This window comes from Salmo salar, chromosome 02 (genome assembly GCF_965601325.2).
Source record: "Salmo salar chromosome 02, fSalSal1, whole genome shotgun sequence".
Classification (NCBI taxonomy): Eukaryota; Metazoa; Chordata; class Actinopteri; order Salmoniformes; family Salmonidae; genus Salmo; species Salmo salar.
Genome location: NC_138292.1, coordinates 337,501 through 357,197, shown reverse-complemented (window position 1 = coordinate 357,197; position 19,697 = coordinate 337,501). Strand labels below are relative to the sequence as shown.

At 46.5% G+C, this 19,697-nt stretch overlaps 1 protein-coding gene across 1 annotated transcript in view; it reads left to right on the top strand.

Annotated features, from left to right (window-relative positions):
• LOC106593541 (regulator of G-protein signaling 22) overlaps window positions 1-19,697 on the top strand; it is a 45,994-nt gene that overhangs the window by 21,929 nt on the left and 4,368 nt on the right. The window contains exons 11-19 of the mRNA XM_082968523.1: window positions 1,355-1,480; window positions 2,959-3,060; window positions 6,878-7,072; window positions 7,219-7,311; window positions 9,315-9,487; window positions 11,748-11,910; window positions 13,034-13,211; window positions 15,276-15,328; window positions 15,851-16,012. Of these exons, the coding sequence (XP_082824649.1) occupies window positions 1,355-1,480; window positions 2,959-3,060; window positions 6,878-7,072; window positions 7,219-7,311; window positions 9,315-9,487; window positions 11,748-11,910; window positions 13,034-13,211; window positions 15,276-15,328; window positions 15,851-16,012 (1,245 nt within the window). The remainder of the gene's footprint in view (window positions 1-1,354; window positions 1,481-2,958; window positions 3,061-6,877; window positions 7,073-7,218; window positions 7,312-9,314; window positions 9,488-11,747; window positions 11,911-13,033; window positions 13,212-15,275; window positions 15,329-15,850; window positions 16,013-19,697) is intronic.

The following is a 19,697-nucleotide window of genomic DNA, read 5'->3' as shown; positions in this document are numbered from 1 at the left end:
TCAGACAGGTTAATAAAGTAGTATTATTCTGTGTGTTATGTCAGACAGGTTACTAAAGTAGTATTATTCTGTGTGTGTTGTGTCAGACAGGTTAATAAAGTAGTATTATTCTGTGTGTTATATCAGACAGGTTAATAAATTAGTATTATTCTGTGTGTGTGTTATGTCAGACAGGTTAATAAAGTAGTATTATTCTGTGTGTGTTATGTCAGACAGGTTAATAAAGTAGTATTATTCTGTGTGTTATATCAGACAGGTTAATAAAGTAGTATTATTCTGTGTGTTGTATCAGACAGGTTAATATAGTAGTATTATTCTGTGTGTTATGTCAGACAGGTTAATAAAGTAGTATTATTCTGTGTGTTGTATCAGACAGGTTAATATAGTAGTATTATTCTGTGTGTTATATCAGACAGGTTAATAAAGTAGTATTATTCTGTGTGTTGTATCAGACAGGTTAATATAGTAGTATTATTCTGTGTGTTATATCAGACAGGTTAATAAAGTAGTATTATTCTGTGTGTTATGTCAGACAGGTTAATAAAGTAGTATTATTCTGTGTGTTATATCAGACAGGTTAATATAGTAGTATTATTCTGTGTGTTATATCAGACAGGTTAATAAAGTAGTATTATTCTGTGTGTGTTATGTCAGACAGGTTAATATAGTAGTATTATTCTGTGTGTTATATCAGACAGGTTAATATAGTAGTATTATTCTGTGTGTTATGTCAGACAGGTTAATATAGTAGTATTATTCTGTGTGTTATATCAGACAGGTTAATATAGTAGTATTATTCTGTGTGTGTGTTATGTCAGACAGGTTAATAAAGTAGTATTATTCTGTGTGTGTGTGTTATGATCAGACAGGTTAATATAGTAGTATTATTCTGTGTGTGTTGTATCAGACAGGTTAATATAGTAGTATTATTCTGTGTGTTATATCAGACAGGTTAATATAGTAGTATTATTCTGTGTGTGTTGTATCAGACAGGTTAATATAGTAGTATTATTCTGTGTGTTATGTCAGACAGGTTAATATAGTAGTATTATTCTGTGTGTGTGTTATGTCAGACAGGTTAATATAGTAGTATTATTCTGTGTGTTATGTCAGACAGGTTAATAAAGTAGTATTATTCTGTGTGTGTCAGACAGGTTAATATAGTAGTATTATTCTGTGTGTGTTATATCAGACAGGTTAATAAAGTAGTATTATTCTGTGTGTGTTATCTCAGACAGGTTAATATAGTAGTATTATTCTGTGTGTGTGTTATCTCAGACAGGTTAATATAGTAGTATTATTCTGTGTTATCTCAGACAGGTTAATATAGTAGTATTATTGTGTGTTATCTCAGACAGGTAATGCCAGCAGCAGTCCTGTTGTAGGCGACAGGCGGATGGAGAGGATGTTACAGGCTCTATGTGTCGACTCACAGGCCGGGTTCTACTTCACACGCTACTGTGAAAGCTCTGGAAACCCGGTACAAACAGCTCTCTCTCTCTCTCTCTGTCTCTCTCGCTGTCTGTCTCTCTCTCTGTCTGTCTGTCTCTCTGTCTCGCTCTCTCTCCATATCTCTCTCTCTCTCTCTCTCTGTCTGTCTGTCTGTCTGTCTGTCTGTCTGTCTGTCTGTCTGTCTGTCTGTCTGTCTGTCTGTCTGTCTGTCTGTCTGTCTGTCTGTCTCTCTCTCCATATCTCTCTCTCTCCATTCTCTCGCTCTCTCTCTCAATTCAATTCAATTCGCTTTATTGGCATGACGTAATGTACATATTGCCAAAGCTTATTTTGGATATTTACAATATAAAAATAAATAAAAATGAGAATCAAAATTGTCTACGGGACAACAGTAATAACAATAACCAAGGGTCAAAATAACCATACATTCATCAATAACAACAAGCATAGAGGACATGTGCAGGTTGATTGGTCGGTCAGACACTGTCCCTCATCTTATGGCAGGCAGCAATGTAGTGCGCTCTCTCGCTCTCTCCCTTTTAAACCAAGGGGTTTTCCTGACAACTTTAGCATATCGACAATTCTTTTGCCAAAAGATTATTAATACCCAATTATTATGTGAAAGGTGTATATCTGTCAATTCAATTCAAAGGGATTTATTGGCAGGGTAGCCTAAGTGGTTAGAGTGTTGGGCCAGTAACCGAAAGGCTGTAAAGATCGAATCACCAAGCTGACAAGGTAAAAATCTGTCGTTCTGCCACTGAGCAAGGCAGTTAACCCACTATTCCCCTGGTGCAGATGACATGGATGTCGGTTAAGGCAGCTGCCCCTCACCTCTCTGAAAGCATCGGTCCCGTGTGGCTCAGTTGGTAGAGCATGGTGTTTGCAACGCCAGGGTTGTGGGTTCGGTTCCCACGGGGGACCAGTACGGAGAATTTTTTTTTTTTTAAAGAACAAAAAAAATGTATGAAATGTATGCATTCACTACTGTAAGTCGCTCTGGATAAGAGCGTCTGCTAAATGACTTAAATGTAAATGCATTCAGTTGTACAACTGACTAGGCATCCCCCTTTCCCCAGGGGAAACATGTTTACATTGCCAAAGCAAGTGAAATAGATAATGAAATAAACAGAAATTAACAGTAAACATTACACTCACAAATGTCATATTATGTCTATATACAGTGCTGTAACGATGTGCAGATAGTTAAAGTAAAAAAGGGAAAATAAATAAACATAAATATGGGTTGTATTTACAATGGTGATTGTTTTTCACTGGTTGACCTTTTCTTGTGGCAACAGGTCACACATCTTGCTGCTGTGATGCACACTGTGGTATTTCACCCAGTAGATATGGTAGATCTGGGAGTTTATCAAAATCAGGTTTGTTTTGGAATTCTTTGTGGGGTTTTTTGGGGTCTCTGTTGCTCTCTCTCTCTGTCCACCAGAGTGTTATTGTAAATGTATTGTACAACATGAATAAATAGGTCTTCCTGTATCTTCTCAGCTGTGGGAGAATGCTGTCCACTTCTGGTGTGATCTGCAGCAGTACCACCAGCTCTTCTACCAAGATGGACTGGATCCCTACAGGGTACAGAGACAGGCTCATGTAAGATTGGATCCCTGGGGAAAGGGGGGGGGGGGGGGGGGGGGTAATTGCATCAGATGCTGGATTAGGTTCTGGTGGGAGATGTAGGATAAAACATATTAACGATACAGGCGAAGTCTCCACTCCAATCACTGGAAACTCTCAGCCAAAGCATGGGCCAAATGTCCAAGCCCCTTCCCTAATTTGAATGAGCCCTACATTAAAGACATTTTATGAGCCCTACATTAAAGACATTTTATGAGCCCTACATTAAAGGCATTTTATGAGCCCTACATTAAAGGTATTTTATGAGCCCTACATTAAAGGCATTTTATGAGCCCTTCATTAAAGACATTTTATGAGCCCTACATTAAAGACATTTTATGAGCCCTACATTAAAGGCATTTTATGGGCCCCACATTAAAGGCATTTTATGAGCCCTACATTAAAGACATTTTATGAGCCCTACATTAAAGCCTAAATGCTTGTGCTGTTTTCCAATGCATAGATGATGTACAGGCTACTGCATATTATGCACGACAGAAACACATGGAAGCCCATAGATGTAGCTAGCTATATGCTCTCTTGGGTAAATAAATGAAACTAGCTCCAGTAGGCTAGTCTTTTAGAGTGTGAACTGTATTATACTGTACTATATGGACTGGAATTACGCACATTGTTCAAACCATGATAAAGCTGAGGAGAACATGCAGTTCTGGTTAAAACATGTGGCCAACAAAGTTACAAGTATAGGCTGGTATAGGCTAGTATAGGCTAGTATAGGCTAGTATAGGCTGGTATAGGCTGGTATAGGCTAGTATAGGCTGGTATAGGCTAGTATAGGCTGGTATAGGCTGGTATAGGCTAGTATAGGCTAGTATAGGCTGGTATAGGCTGGCATAGGCTGGTATAGGCTGGTATAGGCTAGTATAGGCTGGTATAGGCTGGTATAGGCTAGTATAGGCTGGCATAGGCTGGTATAGGCTAGTATAGACTAGTATAGGCTAGCATAGGCTAGCATAGGCTGGTATAGGCTAGTATAGGCTAGTATAGGCTGGTATAGGCTAGCATAGGCTGGTATAGGCTAGCATAGGCTGGTATAGGCTGGTATAGGCTAGTATAGGCTGGTATAGGCTAGTATAGGCTAGTATAGGCTAGCATAGGCTGGTATAGACTAGCATAGGCTAGCATAGGCTAGTATAGGCTAGCATAGGTTAGCATAGGCTAGCATAGGTTAGCATAGGCTAGTATAGGCTAGCATAGGCTGGTATAGGCTAGCATAGGTTAGCATAGGCTAGAGAATTTGATTTACATTTTGAAATATAATAGGGCCTATTTTAATTTGACGAACTGACTTGTTGGAAAGGTGGCATCCAATGACGGTGCCACGTTGAAAGTCACTGAGGATTTTATACACCTGTCAGTAACGGGGTGTGGCTTCAATAGCCGAATCCACTAAGTTGAAGGTGTGTCCACATAGTCATATGCACAGGGGTCAGGTGACTCTGCATCAGGATATATGATAAACAGAGTAGCAGCAGCGTATATGATGATTGTATGTGTGTGTGTGTGTGTGTGTGTGTGTGTGTGTGTGTGTGTGTGTGTGTGTGTGTGTGTGTGTGTGTGTGTGTGTGTGTGTGTGTGTGTGTGTGTGTGTGTGTGTGTGTGTGTGTGTGTGTGTGTGTGTGGAGTCAGTATAAATAGAGTCAGTATAAATGTATGTGCATATAATGTGTGTGTGAGCAGATGATGGAGTGAGTGTGTGTGTGTTGGAGTGTCAGTGTGTGTTGGAGTGTGAGTGTGTAGGGCCCTGTGAGTGTGTGTGAGTGAGTATAGAGACGTTGCAAAAATAAAATACAAGGGTCAGATAGTCCGTGTAGCCATTTAGTTAGCTATTTAGTTAGCTATTTAGTTAGCTATTTAGTTAGCTATTTAGTTAGCAATTTAGTTAGCTATTTAGTTTGCTATTTAGTTTGCTATTTAGTTCGCTATTTCGTTAGCTATTTAGTTAGCTATTTCGTTAGCTATTTCGTTAGATATTTAGTTAGCTATTTCGTTAGCTATTTAGTTAGCTATTTCGTTAGCTATTTCGTTAGCTATTTAGCGGTCTTACGGCTTGAGGATAGAAGCTGTTCAGGAGCCTGTTGGTGTCAGACTTGATGTGCCGGTACTGCTTGGTGCAGAAGCAGAGAGAACAGTTTATGACAGTGGTTCTCAATCCTGGTCCTGGGGACCCAAAGGGGTGCACCTGATTCAAATCAACACAGCCTGATGAGGAGCTGTCGATTTGAATCAGGTGTGTAGTTGCTCGGACAAAAAAACTAAAATGTGCACCCCTTTGGGTCCCCAGGACCAGGGTTGAGAACCACTGGTCTATGACTAGGGTGGCTGGAGTCTTTATAACGATCTTCCAGACCTTCCTTTCACACGGCCTGATATAGAGGTCCTGGGTGGCAGGGAGTTCAGCACCCAGTGATGTACTGGGCTGTGATGCATCCAGTCATAGTGCTCTCAGTGGTGCAGCTGTAGAACTTTTTGAGGACGTTTGGGGGCCCCATGTTCCTGAGGAGTGTGGGGGTGGGTGGGGACCATGATAGAGCCTTAGTGACTTGGACCCCGAGGAACTTGAAGCTCTCGACCCGATCCACTGCAGCCCCGTCGAGGTGGATGGAGGCATGGTGGACCCCCCCCCCCCCCCCCCCCCATTTCCTGTAGTCCACCATCAGCTCCTTGTCTTACTGATGATGATGATGGTGATGATGATGGTGATGATGATAGTGATGATGATGATGAAGATAATGATGATGATAATGATGATGATGATGATAATAGTGGTGATGATGATGATAGTGATGATGATAATGATGATGATAATAGTGATGATGATGATGATGATAGTGATGGTGATGATGATGATAATGATTATAATAGTAGTGATGATGGTAGTGATGAAGATGATGGTAGTGATGATGATGATGATGATGATAGTGATGAAGATGATGATAGTGATGATGATGATGGTGATGATGATGATGATAGTGGTGATGATGATGATGATGATGATAGTGATGATGATGATGATGATGATGATAGTGATGATGATAGTGATGATGATAGTGATGATGATGGTGGTGATGAATATGACAATGATGATGATAATAGTGATGATAGTGATGAAGAAGAAGATGATAATGATGATGATAATAGTGATGATGATGATGATAATGATGATGATAGTGATGATGATAGTGATGATGATGATAGTGATGATGATGATGGTGGTGGTGATGATGATGATAATAGTGATGATAGTGATGAAGAAGAACATGATAATGATGATGATAATATTGATGATGATGAAGATGATAATGATTATAATAGTAGTGATGATGGTAGTGATGAAGATGATGGTAGTGATGATGATGATGATGATGATGATAGTGATGATGATGATAGTGATGATGATGAAGATGATGATGGTGATGATGATGATGATAGTGATGATGATAGTGATGATGATGATGGTGGTGGTGATGATGGTGGTGGTGATGATGATGATAATAGTGATGATAGTGATGAAGAAGAACATGATAATGATGATGATAATAGTGATGATGATGAAGATGATAATGATTATAATAGTAGTGATGATGGTAGTGATGAAGATGATGATGATGATGATGATGATGATAGTGATGAAGATGATGATGGTGATGATGATGATGATGATGATGATGATGATGATGATAGTGATGAAGATGATGATGGTGATGATGATGATGATGATGAAGATGGCTGTCTGACCCATTAGTTACGGTTCTCATTCTAACCCCTCCAGTTGCTGTATTCAACCTACGTGTGCAGTGGTGCCTGTAGTAGCATTGAGGTGGAGGAGGAGAGCAGAGAGAGGGTGTATACCTGTCTCACTCCCCCGTTTGAGGAGCTGTTTGACTGGGTGGAGGAACACATTCTGACCCTCCTCCTGGAGCCCTGGACACTGCTCACCACCAGGGACACGGAAACCTTCCAGAAGGTATGAGCCCTTATCTTTAAAGGTTTTTGGTTTTTTTACACAAACTCTCCTGTTCGTGCATCTGTCCTTAGATTCGTACGGTGTGTGTTTTGGTCTGGATATTTGACGTTATGTCGCGGATTCGTTGTTACTGTGTCTTCTCTCAGGTGGCTGTACGGGAGGAGACTCGCCAGGTGGAGTCAGAGCAGTACAGAGAACTGAAGAAGCTGTACGGGGAGGCTGGACACAGACTGGAACAGGTGACCTCTATTGAAGTCCAATGCTCCAATGCATGATCTATGTAACAGTCTGAGTAGTAAGTGTTGATCTAGGATCAAGTCCCCCCTGAGGTGCTGATCTAGGATCAAGTCCCTCCCTGTCCCCCTGAAGTGCTGATCCAGGATCAAGTCCCCCCTGAAGTGCTGATCTAGGATCAAGTCCCCCTGAAGTGCTGATCTAGGATCAAGTCCCCCTGAAGTGCTGATCTAGGATCAAGTCCCCCCTGTCCCCCTGAGGTGCTGATCTAGGATCAAGTCCCCCCTGTCCCCCTGAGGTGCTGATCTAGGATCAAGTCCCCCTGAGGTGCTGATCTAGGATCAAGTTCCCCCTGAAGTGCTGATCTAGGATCAAGTCCCCCCTGTCCCCCTGAGGTGCTGATCTAGGATCAAGTCCCCCCTGTCCCATGAGGTGCTGATCTAGGATCAAGTCCCCCTGAGGTGCTGATCTAGGATCAAGTCCCCCCTGTCCCATGAGGTGCTGATCTAGGATCAAGTCCCCCCTGAAGTGCTGATCTAGGATCAAGTCCCCCCTGTCCCCCTGAAGTGCTGATCTAGGATCAAGTCCCCCTGAAGTGCTGATCTAGGATCAAGTCCCCCTGAGGTGCTGATCTAGGATCAAGTCCCCCCTGAAGTGCTGATCTAGGATCAAGTCCCCCCTGTCCCCCTGAGGTGCTGATCTAGGATCAAGTCCCTCCCTGTCCCCCTGAAGTGCTGATCTAGGATCAAGTCCCCCCTGTCCCATGAGGTGCTGATCTAGGATCAAGTCCCCCCTGTCCCCCTGAGGTACTGATCTAGGATCAAGTCCCCCCTGTCCCCCTGAGGTGCTGATCTAGGATCAAGTCCCCCTGAGGTGCTGATCTAGGATCAAGTCCCCCTGAAGTGCTGATCTAGGATCAAGTCCCCCTGAGGTGCTGATCTAGGATCAAGTCCCCCCTGAAGTGCTGATCTAGGATCAAGTCCCCCCTGTCCCCCTGAGGTGCTGATCTAGGATCAAGTCCCTCCCTGTCCCCCTGAAGTGCTGATCTAGGATCAAGTCCCCCCTGTCCCATGAGGTGCTGATCTAGGATCAAGTCCCCCCTGTCCCCCTGAAGTGCTGATCTAGGATCAAATCCCCCCTGAAGTGGTGATCTAGGATCAAGTCCCCCCTGTCCCCCTGATGTGCTGATCTAGGATCAAGTCCCCCCTGAAGTGCTGATCTAGGATCAAGTCCCCCCTGAAGTGCTGATCTAGGATCAAGTCCCCCTGAGGTGCTGATCTAGGATCAAGTCCCCCCTGTCCCCCTGAAGTGCTGATCTAGGATCAAGTCCCCCCTGAAGTGCTGATCTAGGATCAAGTCCCCCTGAGGTGCTGATCTAGGATCAAGTCCCCCCTGTCCCCCTGATGTGCTGATCTAGGATCAAGTCCCCCCTGAAGTGCTGATCTAGGATCAAGTCCCCCCTGAAGTGCTGATCTAGGATCAAGTCCCCCTGAGGTGCTGATCTAGGATCAAGTCCCCCCTGTCCCCCTGAAGTGCTGATCTAGGATCAAGTCCCCCCTGAAGTGCTGATCTAGGATCAAGTCCCCCCTGAAGTGTTGATCTAGGATCAAGTCCCCCTGAGGTGCTGATCTAGGATCAAGTCCCCCCTGTCCCCCTGATGTGCTGATCTAGGATCAAGTCCCCCCTGAAGTGCTGATCTAGGATCAAGTCCCCCCTGAAGTGCTGATCTAGGATCAAGTCCCCCTGAGGTGCTGATCTAGGATCAAGTCCCCCCTGTCCCCCTGAAGTGCTGATCTAGGATCAAGTCCCCCCCTGAAGTGCTGTTCTGAAAGACTACTCTGAGAAGCTTTTCACATATGGGCCTAGATCTCTAGTAAGGATTTGGGGCGATCTCAATTGTATTTCCTTGATACCTCGCATCCTATCTCCTCACCTCCTTCTCAAAACCTTCAGAAGGAAGTGAGGAGGGTTTAGTACAATTGAGATCCTCTCTCTCTTCCTCTCTCAGCATGCTGTGGCCCAGGCCTGCAGGCCCCCTCCTCCACCACTAGAGGTCCCCAGGTCTCCAGATATGTGGTCTGCCGTCCCAGAGAGTTACAGAGGGTACAGGTTGGGCTCTCTGCTAGGACACCGCATGGAGCTACAACACTTCACATCCTTCCTACAGGACAACACCGCCAGGTGAAACTAGTTCTATACACTTCACATCCTTCCTATAGGACAACACCGCCAGGTGAAACTAGTTCTATACACTTCACATCCTTCCTACAGAACAACACCGCCAGGTGAAACTCTAGTTCTATACACTTCACATCCTTCCTACAGGACAACACCGCCAGGTGAAACTCTAGCTCTATACACTGAACATCCTTCCTACAGGACAACACCGCCAGGTGAAACTCTAGTTCTATACACTTCACATCCTTCCTACAGGACAACACCGCCAGGTGAAACTAGTTATATACACTTCACATCCTTCCTACAGGACAACACCGCCAGGTGAAACTCTAGTTCTATACACTTCACATCCTTCCTACAGGACAACACCGCCAGGTGAAACTAGTTATATACACTTCACATCCTTCCTACAGGACAACACCGCCAGGTGAAACTCTAGTTCTATACACTTCACATCCTTCCTACAGGACAACACCGCCAGGTGAAACTAGTTATATACACTTCACATCCTTCCTATAGGACAACACTGCCAGGTGAAACTCTAGTTCTATACATTTCACATCCTTCCTACAGGACAACACCGCCAGGTGAAACTAGTTATATACACTTCACATCCTTCCTACAGGACAACACCGCCAGGTGAAACTCTAGCTCTATACACTTCACATCCTTCCTACAGGACAACACCGCCAGGTGAAACTGTAGTTCTATACATTTCACATCCTTCCTACAGGACAACACCGCCATGTGAAACTAGTTATATACACTTCACATCCTTCCTACAGGACAACACCGCCAGGTGAAACTCTAGCTCTATACACTTCACATCCTTCCTACAGGACAACACCGCCAGGTGAAACTGTAGTTCTATACACTTCACATCCTTCCTACAGGACAACACCGCCAGGTGAAACTAGTTATATACACTTCACATCCTTCCTACAGGACAACACCGCCAGGTGAAACTCTAGTTCTATACACATCCTTCCTACAGGACAACACCGCCAGGTGAAACTCTAGTTCTATACACTTCACATCCTTCCTACAGGACAACACCGCCAGGTGAAACTCTAGTTCTATACACTTCACATCCTTCTTACAGGACAACACCGCCAGGTGAAACTGTAGTTCTATACACTTCACATCCTTCCTACAGGACAACACCGCCAGGTGAAACTCTAGTTCTGTACACATCCTTCCTACAGGACAACACCGCCAGGTAAAACTAGTTCTATACACTTCACATCCTTCCTACAGGACAACACCGCCAGGTGAAACTCTAGTTCTATACACTTCACATCCTTCCTACAGGACAACACCGCCAGGTGAAACTCTAGCTCTATACACTTCACATCCTTCCTACAGGACAACACCGCCAGGTGAAACTCTAGCTCCAGATACAGCAGGCTTATTTTACATGACATACACTATATGTGGCCAGCTGACCACAACACCATGCTGCAACTAATAAAACAGTAGAGTGGGTTTGTTAGACGTGACCTTTCTGTCGTAAACACACACCACACACACACACACACACACACACACACACACACACACACACACACACACACACACACCTACCTTCTGTCAAACAAGTGTCATCTAAAGGGACCGAATCATTATTCCTGGTCATGTCAACTGGTCAGTAAAAAACGAAATGATCCTAATGACCTATACCTCAATGATCTCTACCTCAATGATCTATACCTCAATGATCTATACCTCAATGATGTATACCTCAATGATCTATACCTCAATGATCTATACCTCAATGATCTATACCTCAATGATCCCAATGATCTATACCTCAATGATCCCAATGGTCTCTACCTCAATGATCCATACCTCAATGATCCTAATGACCTATATCTCAATGATCTATACCTCAATGACCTATACCTCAATGATCTCTACCTCAATGATCTCTACCTCAATGATCTATACCACAATGATCTCTACCTCAATGATCCCAATGATCTATACCTCAATGATCCCAATGATCTATACCTCAATGATCTATACCTCAATGATCTATATCTCAATGATCTATACCTCAATGATCTATACCTCAATGATCCCAATGATCTATAGCTCAGTTGTCAATGATGTGAATAGTTGTGATGTGTGTGTGTGTGTGTGTGTGTGTGTGTGTGTGTGTGTGTGTGTGTGTGTGTGTGTGTGTGTGTGTGTGTGTGTGTGTGTGTGTGTGTGTGTGTGTGTGTGTGTGTGTGTGTGTGTGTGTGTGTGTGTGTGTCTACAGTATACACCTGGCTTGCTGGCAGGACATAGAGAATTACAGGAGAATCCCCCATAAAGACAAGGCCCAGAGAGAGGACAAGTCTAGACTCATTAAGGACAAATACCTCAACAGGAAATACTTCTTTGGGCCTGACAGTCCTGCCACCAGACAACAACAGGATGAGGTAATGTCACAGTCTCTTCTGTGATGCTGTGTGTGTGTGTGCCTGTCTGGGACTGCTTCTCATTTCCACCCAGAGAGAGACTGGGAGAGAGGGAGGGAGAGGTAAAGGGAGAGAGAGAGGAAGGGAGAGGTAAAATGGAGAGAGAGAGGGAGGGAGAGGTAGAGGGAGGGAGAGGTAAAGGGAGAGAGAGAGGGAGGAAGAGGTAAAGGGAGAGAGAGGAGAGGTAAAGGGAGGGAGAGAGAGAGAGGGAGAGGTAAAATGGAGAGAAAGAGAGGGAGGGAGAGGTAGAGGGAGGGAGAGGTAAAGGGAGAGAGAGAGGGAGGGAGAGGTAAAGGGAGAGAGAGAGGGAGGAGAGGTAAAATGGAGAGAAAGAGAGGGAGGGAGAGGTAGAGGGAGAGGTAGAGGGAGAGAGAGAGGGAGGGAGAGGTAAAGGGAGGGAGAGAGAGAGAGGGAGAGGTAAAATGGAGAGAGAGAGGGAGGTAGAGGGAGGGAGAGGTAAAGGGAGAGAGAGAGGGAGGGAGAGGTAGAGGGAGAGAGAGAGAGAGAGAGAGGTAAAATGGAGAGAGAGAGGGAGGGAGAGGTAGAGGGAGGGAGAGGTAAAGGGAGAGAGAGAGGGAGGGAGAGGTAAAGGGAGAGAGAGAGAGGGAGTGAGAGATTGTCACTGTGCTGTCTGTCTCCACCGTCACTGTGCTGTCTGTCTCCATCCTGTCACTGAGCTGTCTGTCTCCACCCTGTCACTGTGCTGTCTGTCTCCACCCTGTCACTGTGTGTGTGTGTGTGTGTGTGTGTGTGTGTGTGTGTGTGTGTGTGTGTGTGTGTGTGTGTGTGTGTGTGTTGTGTGTGTTGTGTGTGGTGTCTGTGTGTGTGTGTGTGTGTGTGTGGTGTCTGTGTGTGTGTGTGTGTGTGTGTGTGTGTGTGTGTGTGTGTGTGTGTGTGTGGTGTCTGCGTGTGTGTGTGTGTGTGTGTGTGCGTGTGTGTGTGTGTTGTGTGTGGTGTCTGTGTGTGTGTGTGTTGTGTCTGTGTGTGTGTGTGTGTCTGCGTGTGTGTGGTGTCTGCGTGTGTGTGTGTGTGTGTGTGTGTGTGTGTGTGTGTGTGTGTGTGTGTGTGTGTGTTTCTACTCTAGGTGATGCGTCTGGCAGGTGGCTGGGGGAGACTGCTTCATGACCGTCTGCGTGCTCCTGTCCTGGTGGACATTCAGAGCATCATCAGGAACCACATAGAAACAAAATGGCTGCCTGTCTTCCTGACTACGCCGGCGTTCAATGCGAGACAGCAGCAGAGAGTCAGGGTAGGAGTCCAGGGTCTCATCTAGCCAGCTCCCCATCTGCTTGTATCAGGGGGATTACAATCTGACCCTACGAGGTCCGGACTACTGACTGATCAACTGGCTTCCAGGTCTAAATCAGGCCCTGATTAGAGGGGAACTGGCTTCCAGGTCTAAATCAGCCCCTGATTAGAGGGGAACTGGCTTCCAGGTCTAAATCAGGCCCTGATTAGAGGGGAACTGGCTTCCGGGTCTAAATCAGTCCCTGATTAGCGGGGAACTGGCTTCCAGGTCTAAATCAGGCCCTGATTAGAGGGGAACTGGCTTCCGGGTCTAAATCAGTCCCTGATTAGAGGGGAACTGGCTTCCGGGTCTAAATCAGTCCCTGATTAGAGGGGAACTGGCTTCCAGGTCTAAATCAGGCCCTGATTAGAGGGGAACTGGCTTCCGGGTCTAAATCAGGCCCTGATTAGAGGGGAACTGGCTTCCGGGTCTAAATCAGGCCCTGATTAGAGGGGAACTGGCTTCCGGGTCTAAATCAGTCCCTGATTAGAGGGGAACTGGCTTCCAGGTCTAAATCAGGCCCTGATTAGAGGGGAACTGGCTTCCGGGTCTAAATCAGTCCCTGATTAGAGGGGAACTGGCTTCCAGGTCTAAATCAGTCCCTGATTAGCGGGGAACTGGCTTCCAGGTCTAAATCAGGCCCTGATTGGAGGGGAACTGGCTTCCAGGTCTAAATCAGTCCCTGATTAGAGGGGAACTGGCTTCCAGGTCTAAATCAGTCCCTGATTAGAGGGGAACTGGCTTCCGGGTCTAAATCAGTCCCTGATTAGAGGGGAACTGGCTTCCGGGTCTAAATCAGTCCCTGATTAGAGGGGAACTGGCTTCCGGGTCTAAATCAGTCCCTGATTAGAGGGGAACTGGCTTCCGGGTCTAAATCAGTCCCTGATTAGAGGGGAACTGGCTTCCAGGTCTAAATCAGGCCCTGATTAGAGGGGAACTGGCTTCCAGGTCTAAATCAGGCCCTGATTAGAGGGGAACTGGCTTCCGGGTCTAAATCAGGCCCTGATTAGAGGGGAACTGGCTTCTGGGTCTAAATCAGTCCCTGATTAGAGGGGAACTGGCTTCCAGGTCTAAATCAGGCCCTGATTAGAGGGGAACTGGCTTCCGGGTCTAAATCAGTCCCTGATTAGAGGGGAACTGGCTTCCAGGTCTAAATCAGTCCCTGATTAGAGGGGAACTGGCTTCCAGGTCTAAATCAGGCCCTGATTAGAGGGGAACTGGCTTCCAGGTCTAAATCAGGCCCTGATTAGAGGGGAACTGGCTTCCAGGTCTAAATCAGTCCCTGATTAGAGGGGAACTGGCTTCCAGATATCAAGATACAAGATGGATATCCGTATGTTATATGGCCTCCTAACTGTTTAATGCTATGTCTACAGTAGAGCTACGGACCTAAACCAGGCTTGGTACTGTGGAGGCATCAGCTCTGCCATGTGAAACCTCTGTACATTACCTCATCAGGGGGTCATGTACAGAGACAGAGAGAGATAGAGAGAGAGAGAGAGAGAGAGACAGACAGACAGACAGACAGACAGACAGACAGACAGACAGACAGACAGACAGACAGACAGACAGACAGACAGACAGACAGGAGAGACAGACAGACAGGAGAGAGAGAGAGAGAGAGAGAGACAGACAGGAGAGAGAGAGACAGCGAGAGACAGCGAGACAGAGAGAGAGAGACAGCGAGACAGGAGAGAGAGACAGAGGCACAGGAGAGAGACAGAGAGACAGAGAGAGAGACAGAGAGAGAGACAGAGAGAGAAACAGAGAGCGAGACAGAGAGAGAGAGAGAGACAGACAGGAGAGACAGACAGGAGAGAGAGAGAGAGACAGAGAGGAGAGAGAGAGAGACAGAGAGAGAGACAGCGAGACAGAGAGACACAGAGAAAGAGACAGAGGGACAGAGACAGGAGAGAGAGACAAAGAGACACAGGAGAGAGACAGAGGTGCAGAGGGCCAGAGGTGTCTTGCTGAAGTCTCTGTCTCTGTCCAGCCCTACTGTGTTTGTGACTGCTGCTCTTTCAGCCTCGGGGTGAAGATGTGGTGGACCAGGTATACCAGCGACACAGGACCAAGAGAGAGGTGTGGAAGGTGATGTCTTGTCCTCTGTCAATCTTTTTAACGTCGTAGAGCAACGCTGGGAAAACCTTTATTCTTTTGGCTCGAGGTCCACATCGGGATTATCGCACAGATTATATTTGGGACCAATTTTGTTTGTCAAAATCTATTTTGTCGGGACAGAAAAATATATAGGTCCATTATAAATGATTATAGTTCATTTACATTACATTTTACATTTTAGTCATTTAGCAGACGCTCTTATCCAGAGCGATTTACAGTAGTGAATGCATACATTTCATACATTTATTCTCCGTACTGGCCCCCCCGTGGGAATCGAACCCACAACCCTGGCGTTGCAAACACCATGCTCTACCAACTGAGCCACACGGGACCAAAATGTTGCCCGTCCTGGACCTAGAACATCCTATCTGTAGACTTCTATAAAGCAATGTTGTTCCTCTCTGAGTTGTTCCTCACGTTGGTGGATCTTTATAACCTTTAAAAGCCTCCCAGCTGTATATTCCTGTGTGTTTGACCCCGACTCTCCTGCAGCAGGTGAAGGGGACGTGGATGACCTCTGCAGGGGAGATCCTGGCTCTCCGGAAGGCCCTGCTCAACCCCGTCACATGTCATCAGTTCCGGCGCTTCGTCTCTCTGAAGGGAGACTTCCTGGAGAATGACATCCTGTTCTGGCTGGAGGTCCAGAGGTACAAGGTAAGGCTGAACCAAACCTTCTGTTCTGGCTGGAGGTCCAGAGGTACAAGGTAAGGCTGAACCAAACCTTCTGTTCTGGCTGGAGGTCCAGAAGTACAAGGTAAGGCTGAACCAAACCTTCTGTTCTGGCTGGAGGTCCAGAAGTACAAGGTAAGATTGAACCAAACCTTCTGTTCTGGCTGGAGGTCCAGAGGTACAAGGTAAGGCTGAACCAAACCTTCTGAGCTGGCTGGAGGTCCAGAGGTACAAGGTAAGGCTGAACCAAACCTTCTGTTCTGGCTGGAGGTCCAGAGGTACAAGGTAAGGCTGAACCAAACCTTCTGTTCTGGCTGGAGGTCCAGAGGTACAAGGTAAGGCTGAACCAAACCTTCTGTGCTGGCTGGAGGTCCAGAGGTACAAGGTAAGGCTGAACCAAACCTTCTGTTCTGGCTGTAGGTCCAGATGTACAAGGTGAGGCTGAACCAAACCTTCTGTTCTGGCTGTAGGTCCAGAGGTACAAGGTAAGGCTGAACCAAACCTTCTGTTCTGGCTGGAGGTCCAGAGGTACAAGGTAAGGCTGAACCAAACCTTCTGTTCTGGCTGGAGGTCCAGAGGTACAAGGTGAGGCTGAACCAAACCTTCTGTTCTGGCTGGAGGTCCAGAGGTACAAGGTGAGGCTGAACCAAACCTTCTGAGCTGGCTGGAGGTCCAGAGGTACAAGGTAAGGCTGAACCAAACCTTCTGTTCTGGCTGGAGGTCCAGAGGTACAAGGTAAGGCTGAACCAAACCTTCTGTTCTGGCTGGAGGTCCAGAGGTACAAGGTAAGGCTGTACCAAACCTTCTGAGCTGGCTGGAGGTCCAGAGGTACAAGGTAAGGCTGAACCAAACCTTCTGCTCTGGCTGTAGGTCCAGATGTACAAGGTGAGGCTGAACCAAACCTTCTGTTCTGGCTGTAGGTCCAGAGGTACAAGGTAAGGCTGAACCAAACCTTCTGTTCTGGCTGTAGGTCCAGAGGTACAAGGTAAGGCTGAACCAAACCTTCTGTTCTGGCTGTAGGTCCAGAGGTACAAGGTAAGGCTGAACCAAACCTTCTGTTCTGGCTGTAGGTCCAGAAGTACAAGGTAAGGCTGAACCAAACCTTCTGTTCTGGCTGGAGGTCCAGAAGTACAAGGTAAGGCTGAACCAAACCTTCTGTTCTGGCTGGAGGTCCAGAGGTACAAGGTAAGACTGAACCAAACCTTCTGTTCTGGCTGGAGGTCCAGAAGTACAAGGTAAGGCTGAACCAAACCTTCTGTTTTGGCTGTAGGTCCAGAAGTACAAGGTAAGGCTGAACCAAACCTTCTGTTCTGGCTGTAGGTCCAGAGGTACAAGGTAAGGCTGAACCAAACCTTCTGTTCTGGCTGTAGGTCCAGAGGTACAAGGTAAGGCTGAACCAAACCTTCTGTTCTGGCTGTAGGTCCAGAGGTACAAGGTAAGACTGAACCAAACCTTTTTACACATAGAAATACATAACTTCTATTGTTATATTCTTACATGTGACTATTTTGTCATAAAAGGGAAGGAAATGTAAGCATTGTATTTTTGGCCTTATCCATGAAAACTGGACTGGGAGTGTTATCTCTGGGGTCTACACTGGGCCTTGGTAATCTGGTGCTGTTACCTCTGGGGTCTACACCGGGCCTTGGTAATCTGGTGCTGTTATCTCTGAGGTCTACACTGGGCCTTGGTAATCTGGTGCTGTTATCTCTGAGGTCTACACTGGGCCTTGGTAATCTGGTGCTGTTATCTCTGGGGTCTACACTGGGCCTTGGTAATCTGGTGCTGTTATCTCTGAGGTCTACACTGGGCCTTGGTAATCTGGTGCTGTTATCTCTGGGGTCTACACTGGGCCTTGGTAATCTGGTGCTGTTATCTCTGGGGTCTACACTGGGCCTTGGTAATCTGGTGCTGTTATCTCTGAGGTCTACACTGGGCCATGGTAATCTGGTGCTGTTATCTCTGAGGTCTACACTGGGCCTTGGTAATCTGGTGCTGTTATCTCTGGGATCTACACTGGGCCATGGTAATCTGGTGCTGTTATCTCTGAGGTCTACACTGGGCCTTGGTAATCTGGTGCTGTTATCTCTGAGGTCTACACTGGGCCTTGGTAATCTGGTGCTGTTATCTCTGAGGTCTACACTGGGCCTTGGTAATCTGGTGCTGTTATCTCTGGGGTCTACACTGGGCCTTGGTAATCTGGTGCTGTTATCTCTGAGGTCTACACTGGGCCTTGGTAATCTGGTGCTGTTATCTCTGAGGTCTACACTGGGCCTTGGTAATCTGGTGCTGTTATCTCTGAGGTCTACACTGGGCCTTGGTAATCTGGTGCTGTTATCTCTGGGGTCTACACTGGGCCTTGGTAATCTGGTGCTGTTATCTCTGGGGTCTACACTGGGCCTTGGTAATCTGGTGCTGTTATCTCTGAGGTCTACACTGGGCCTTGGTAATCTGGTGCTGTTATCTCTGGGGTCTACACTGGGCCTTGGTAATCTGGTGCTGTTATCTCTGGGGTCTACACTGGGCCTTGGTAATCTGGTGCTGTTATCTCTGAGGTCTACACTGGGCCATGGTAATCTGGTGCTGTTATCTCTGAGGTCTACACTGGGCCTTGGTAATCTGGTGCTGTTATCTCTGGGATCTACACTGGGCCATGGTAATCTGGTGCTGTTATCTCTGAGGTCTACACTGGGCCTTGGTAATCTGGTGCTGTTATCTCTGAGGTCTACACTGGGCCTTGGTAATCTGGTGCTGTTATCTCTGAGGTCTACACTGGGCCTTGGTAATCTGGTGCTGTTATCTCTGGGGTCTACACTGGGCCTTGGTAATCTGGTGCTGTTATCTCTGAGGTCTACACTGGGCCTTGGTAATCTGGTGCTGTTATCTCTGAGGTCTACACTGGGCCTTGGTAATCTGGTGCTGTTATCTCTGAGGTCTACACTGGGCCTTGGTAATCTGGTGCTGTTATCTCTGGGGTCTACACTGGGCCTTGGTAATCTGGTGCTGTTATCTCTGGGGTCTACACTGGGCCTTGGTAATCTGGTGCTGTTATCTCTGGGGTCTACACTGGGCCTTGGTAATCTGGTGCTGTTATCTCTGAGGTCTACACTGGGACATGGTAATCTGGTGCTGTTATCTCTGAGGTCTACACTGGGCCTTGGTAATCTGGTGCTGTTATCTCTGAGGTCTACACTGGGCCTTGGTAATCTGGTGCTGTTATCTCTGGGGTCTACACTGGGCCTTGGTAATCTGGTGCTGTTATCTCTGAGGTCTACACTGGGCCTTGGTAATCTGGTGCTGTTATCTCTGAGGTCTACACTGGGCCTTGGTAATCTGGTGCTGTTATCTCTGGGGTCTACACTGGGCCTTGGTAATCTGGTGCTGTTATCTCTGAGGTCTACACTGGGCCTTGGTAATCTGGTGCTGTTATCTCTGGGGTCTACACTGGGCCTTGGTAATCTGGTGCTGTTATCTCTGAGGTCTACACTGGGCCTTGGTAATCTGGTGCTGTTATCTCTGAGGTCTACACTGGGCCTTGGTAATCTGGTGCTGTTATCTCTGAGGTCTACACTGGGCCTTGGTAATCTGGTGCTGTTATCTCTGGGGTCTACACTGGGCCTTGGTAATCTGGTGCTGTTATCTCTGGGGTCTACACTGGGCCTTGGTAATC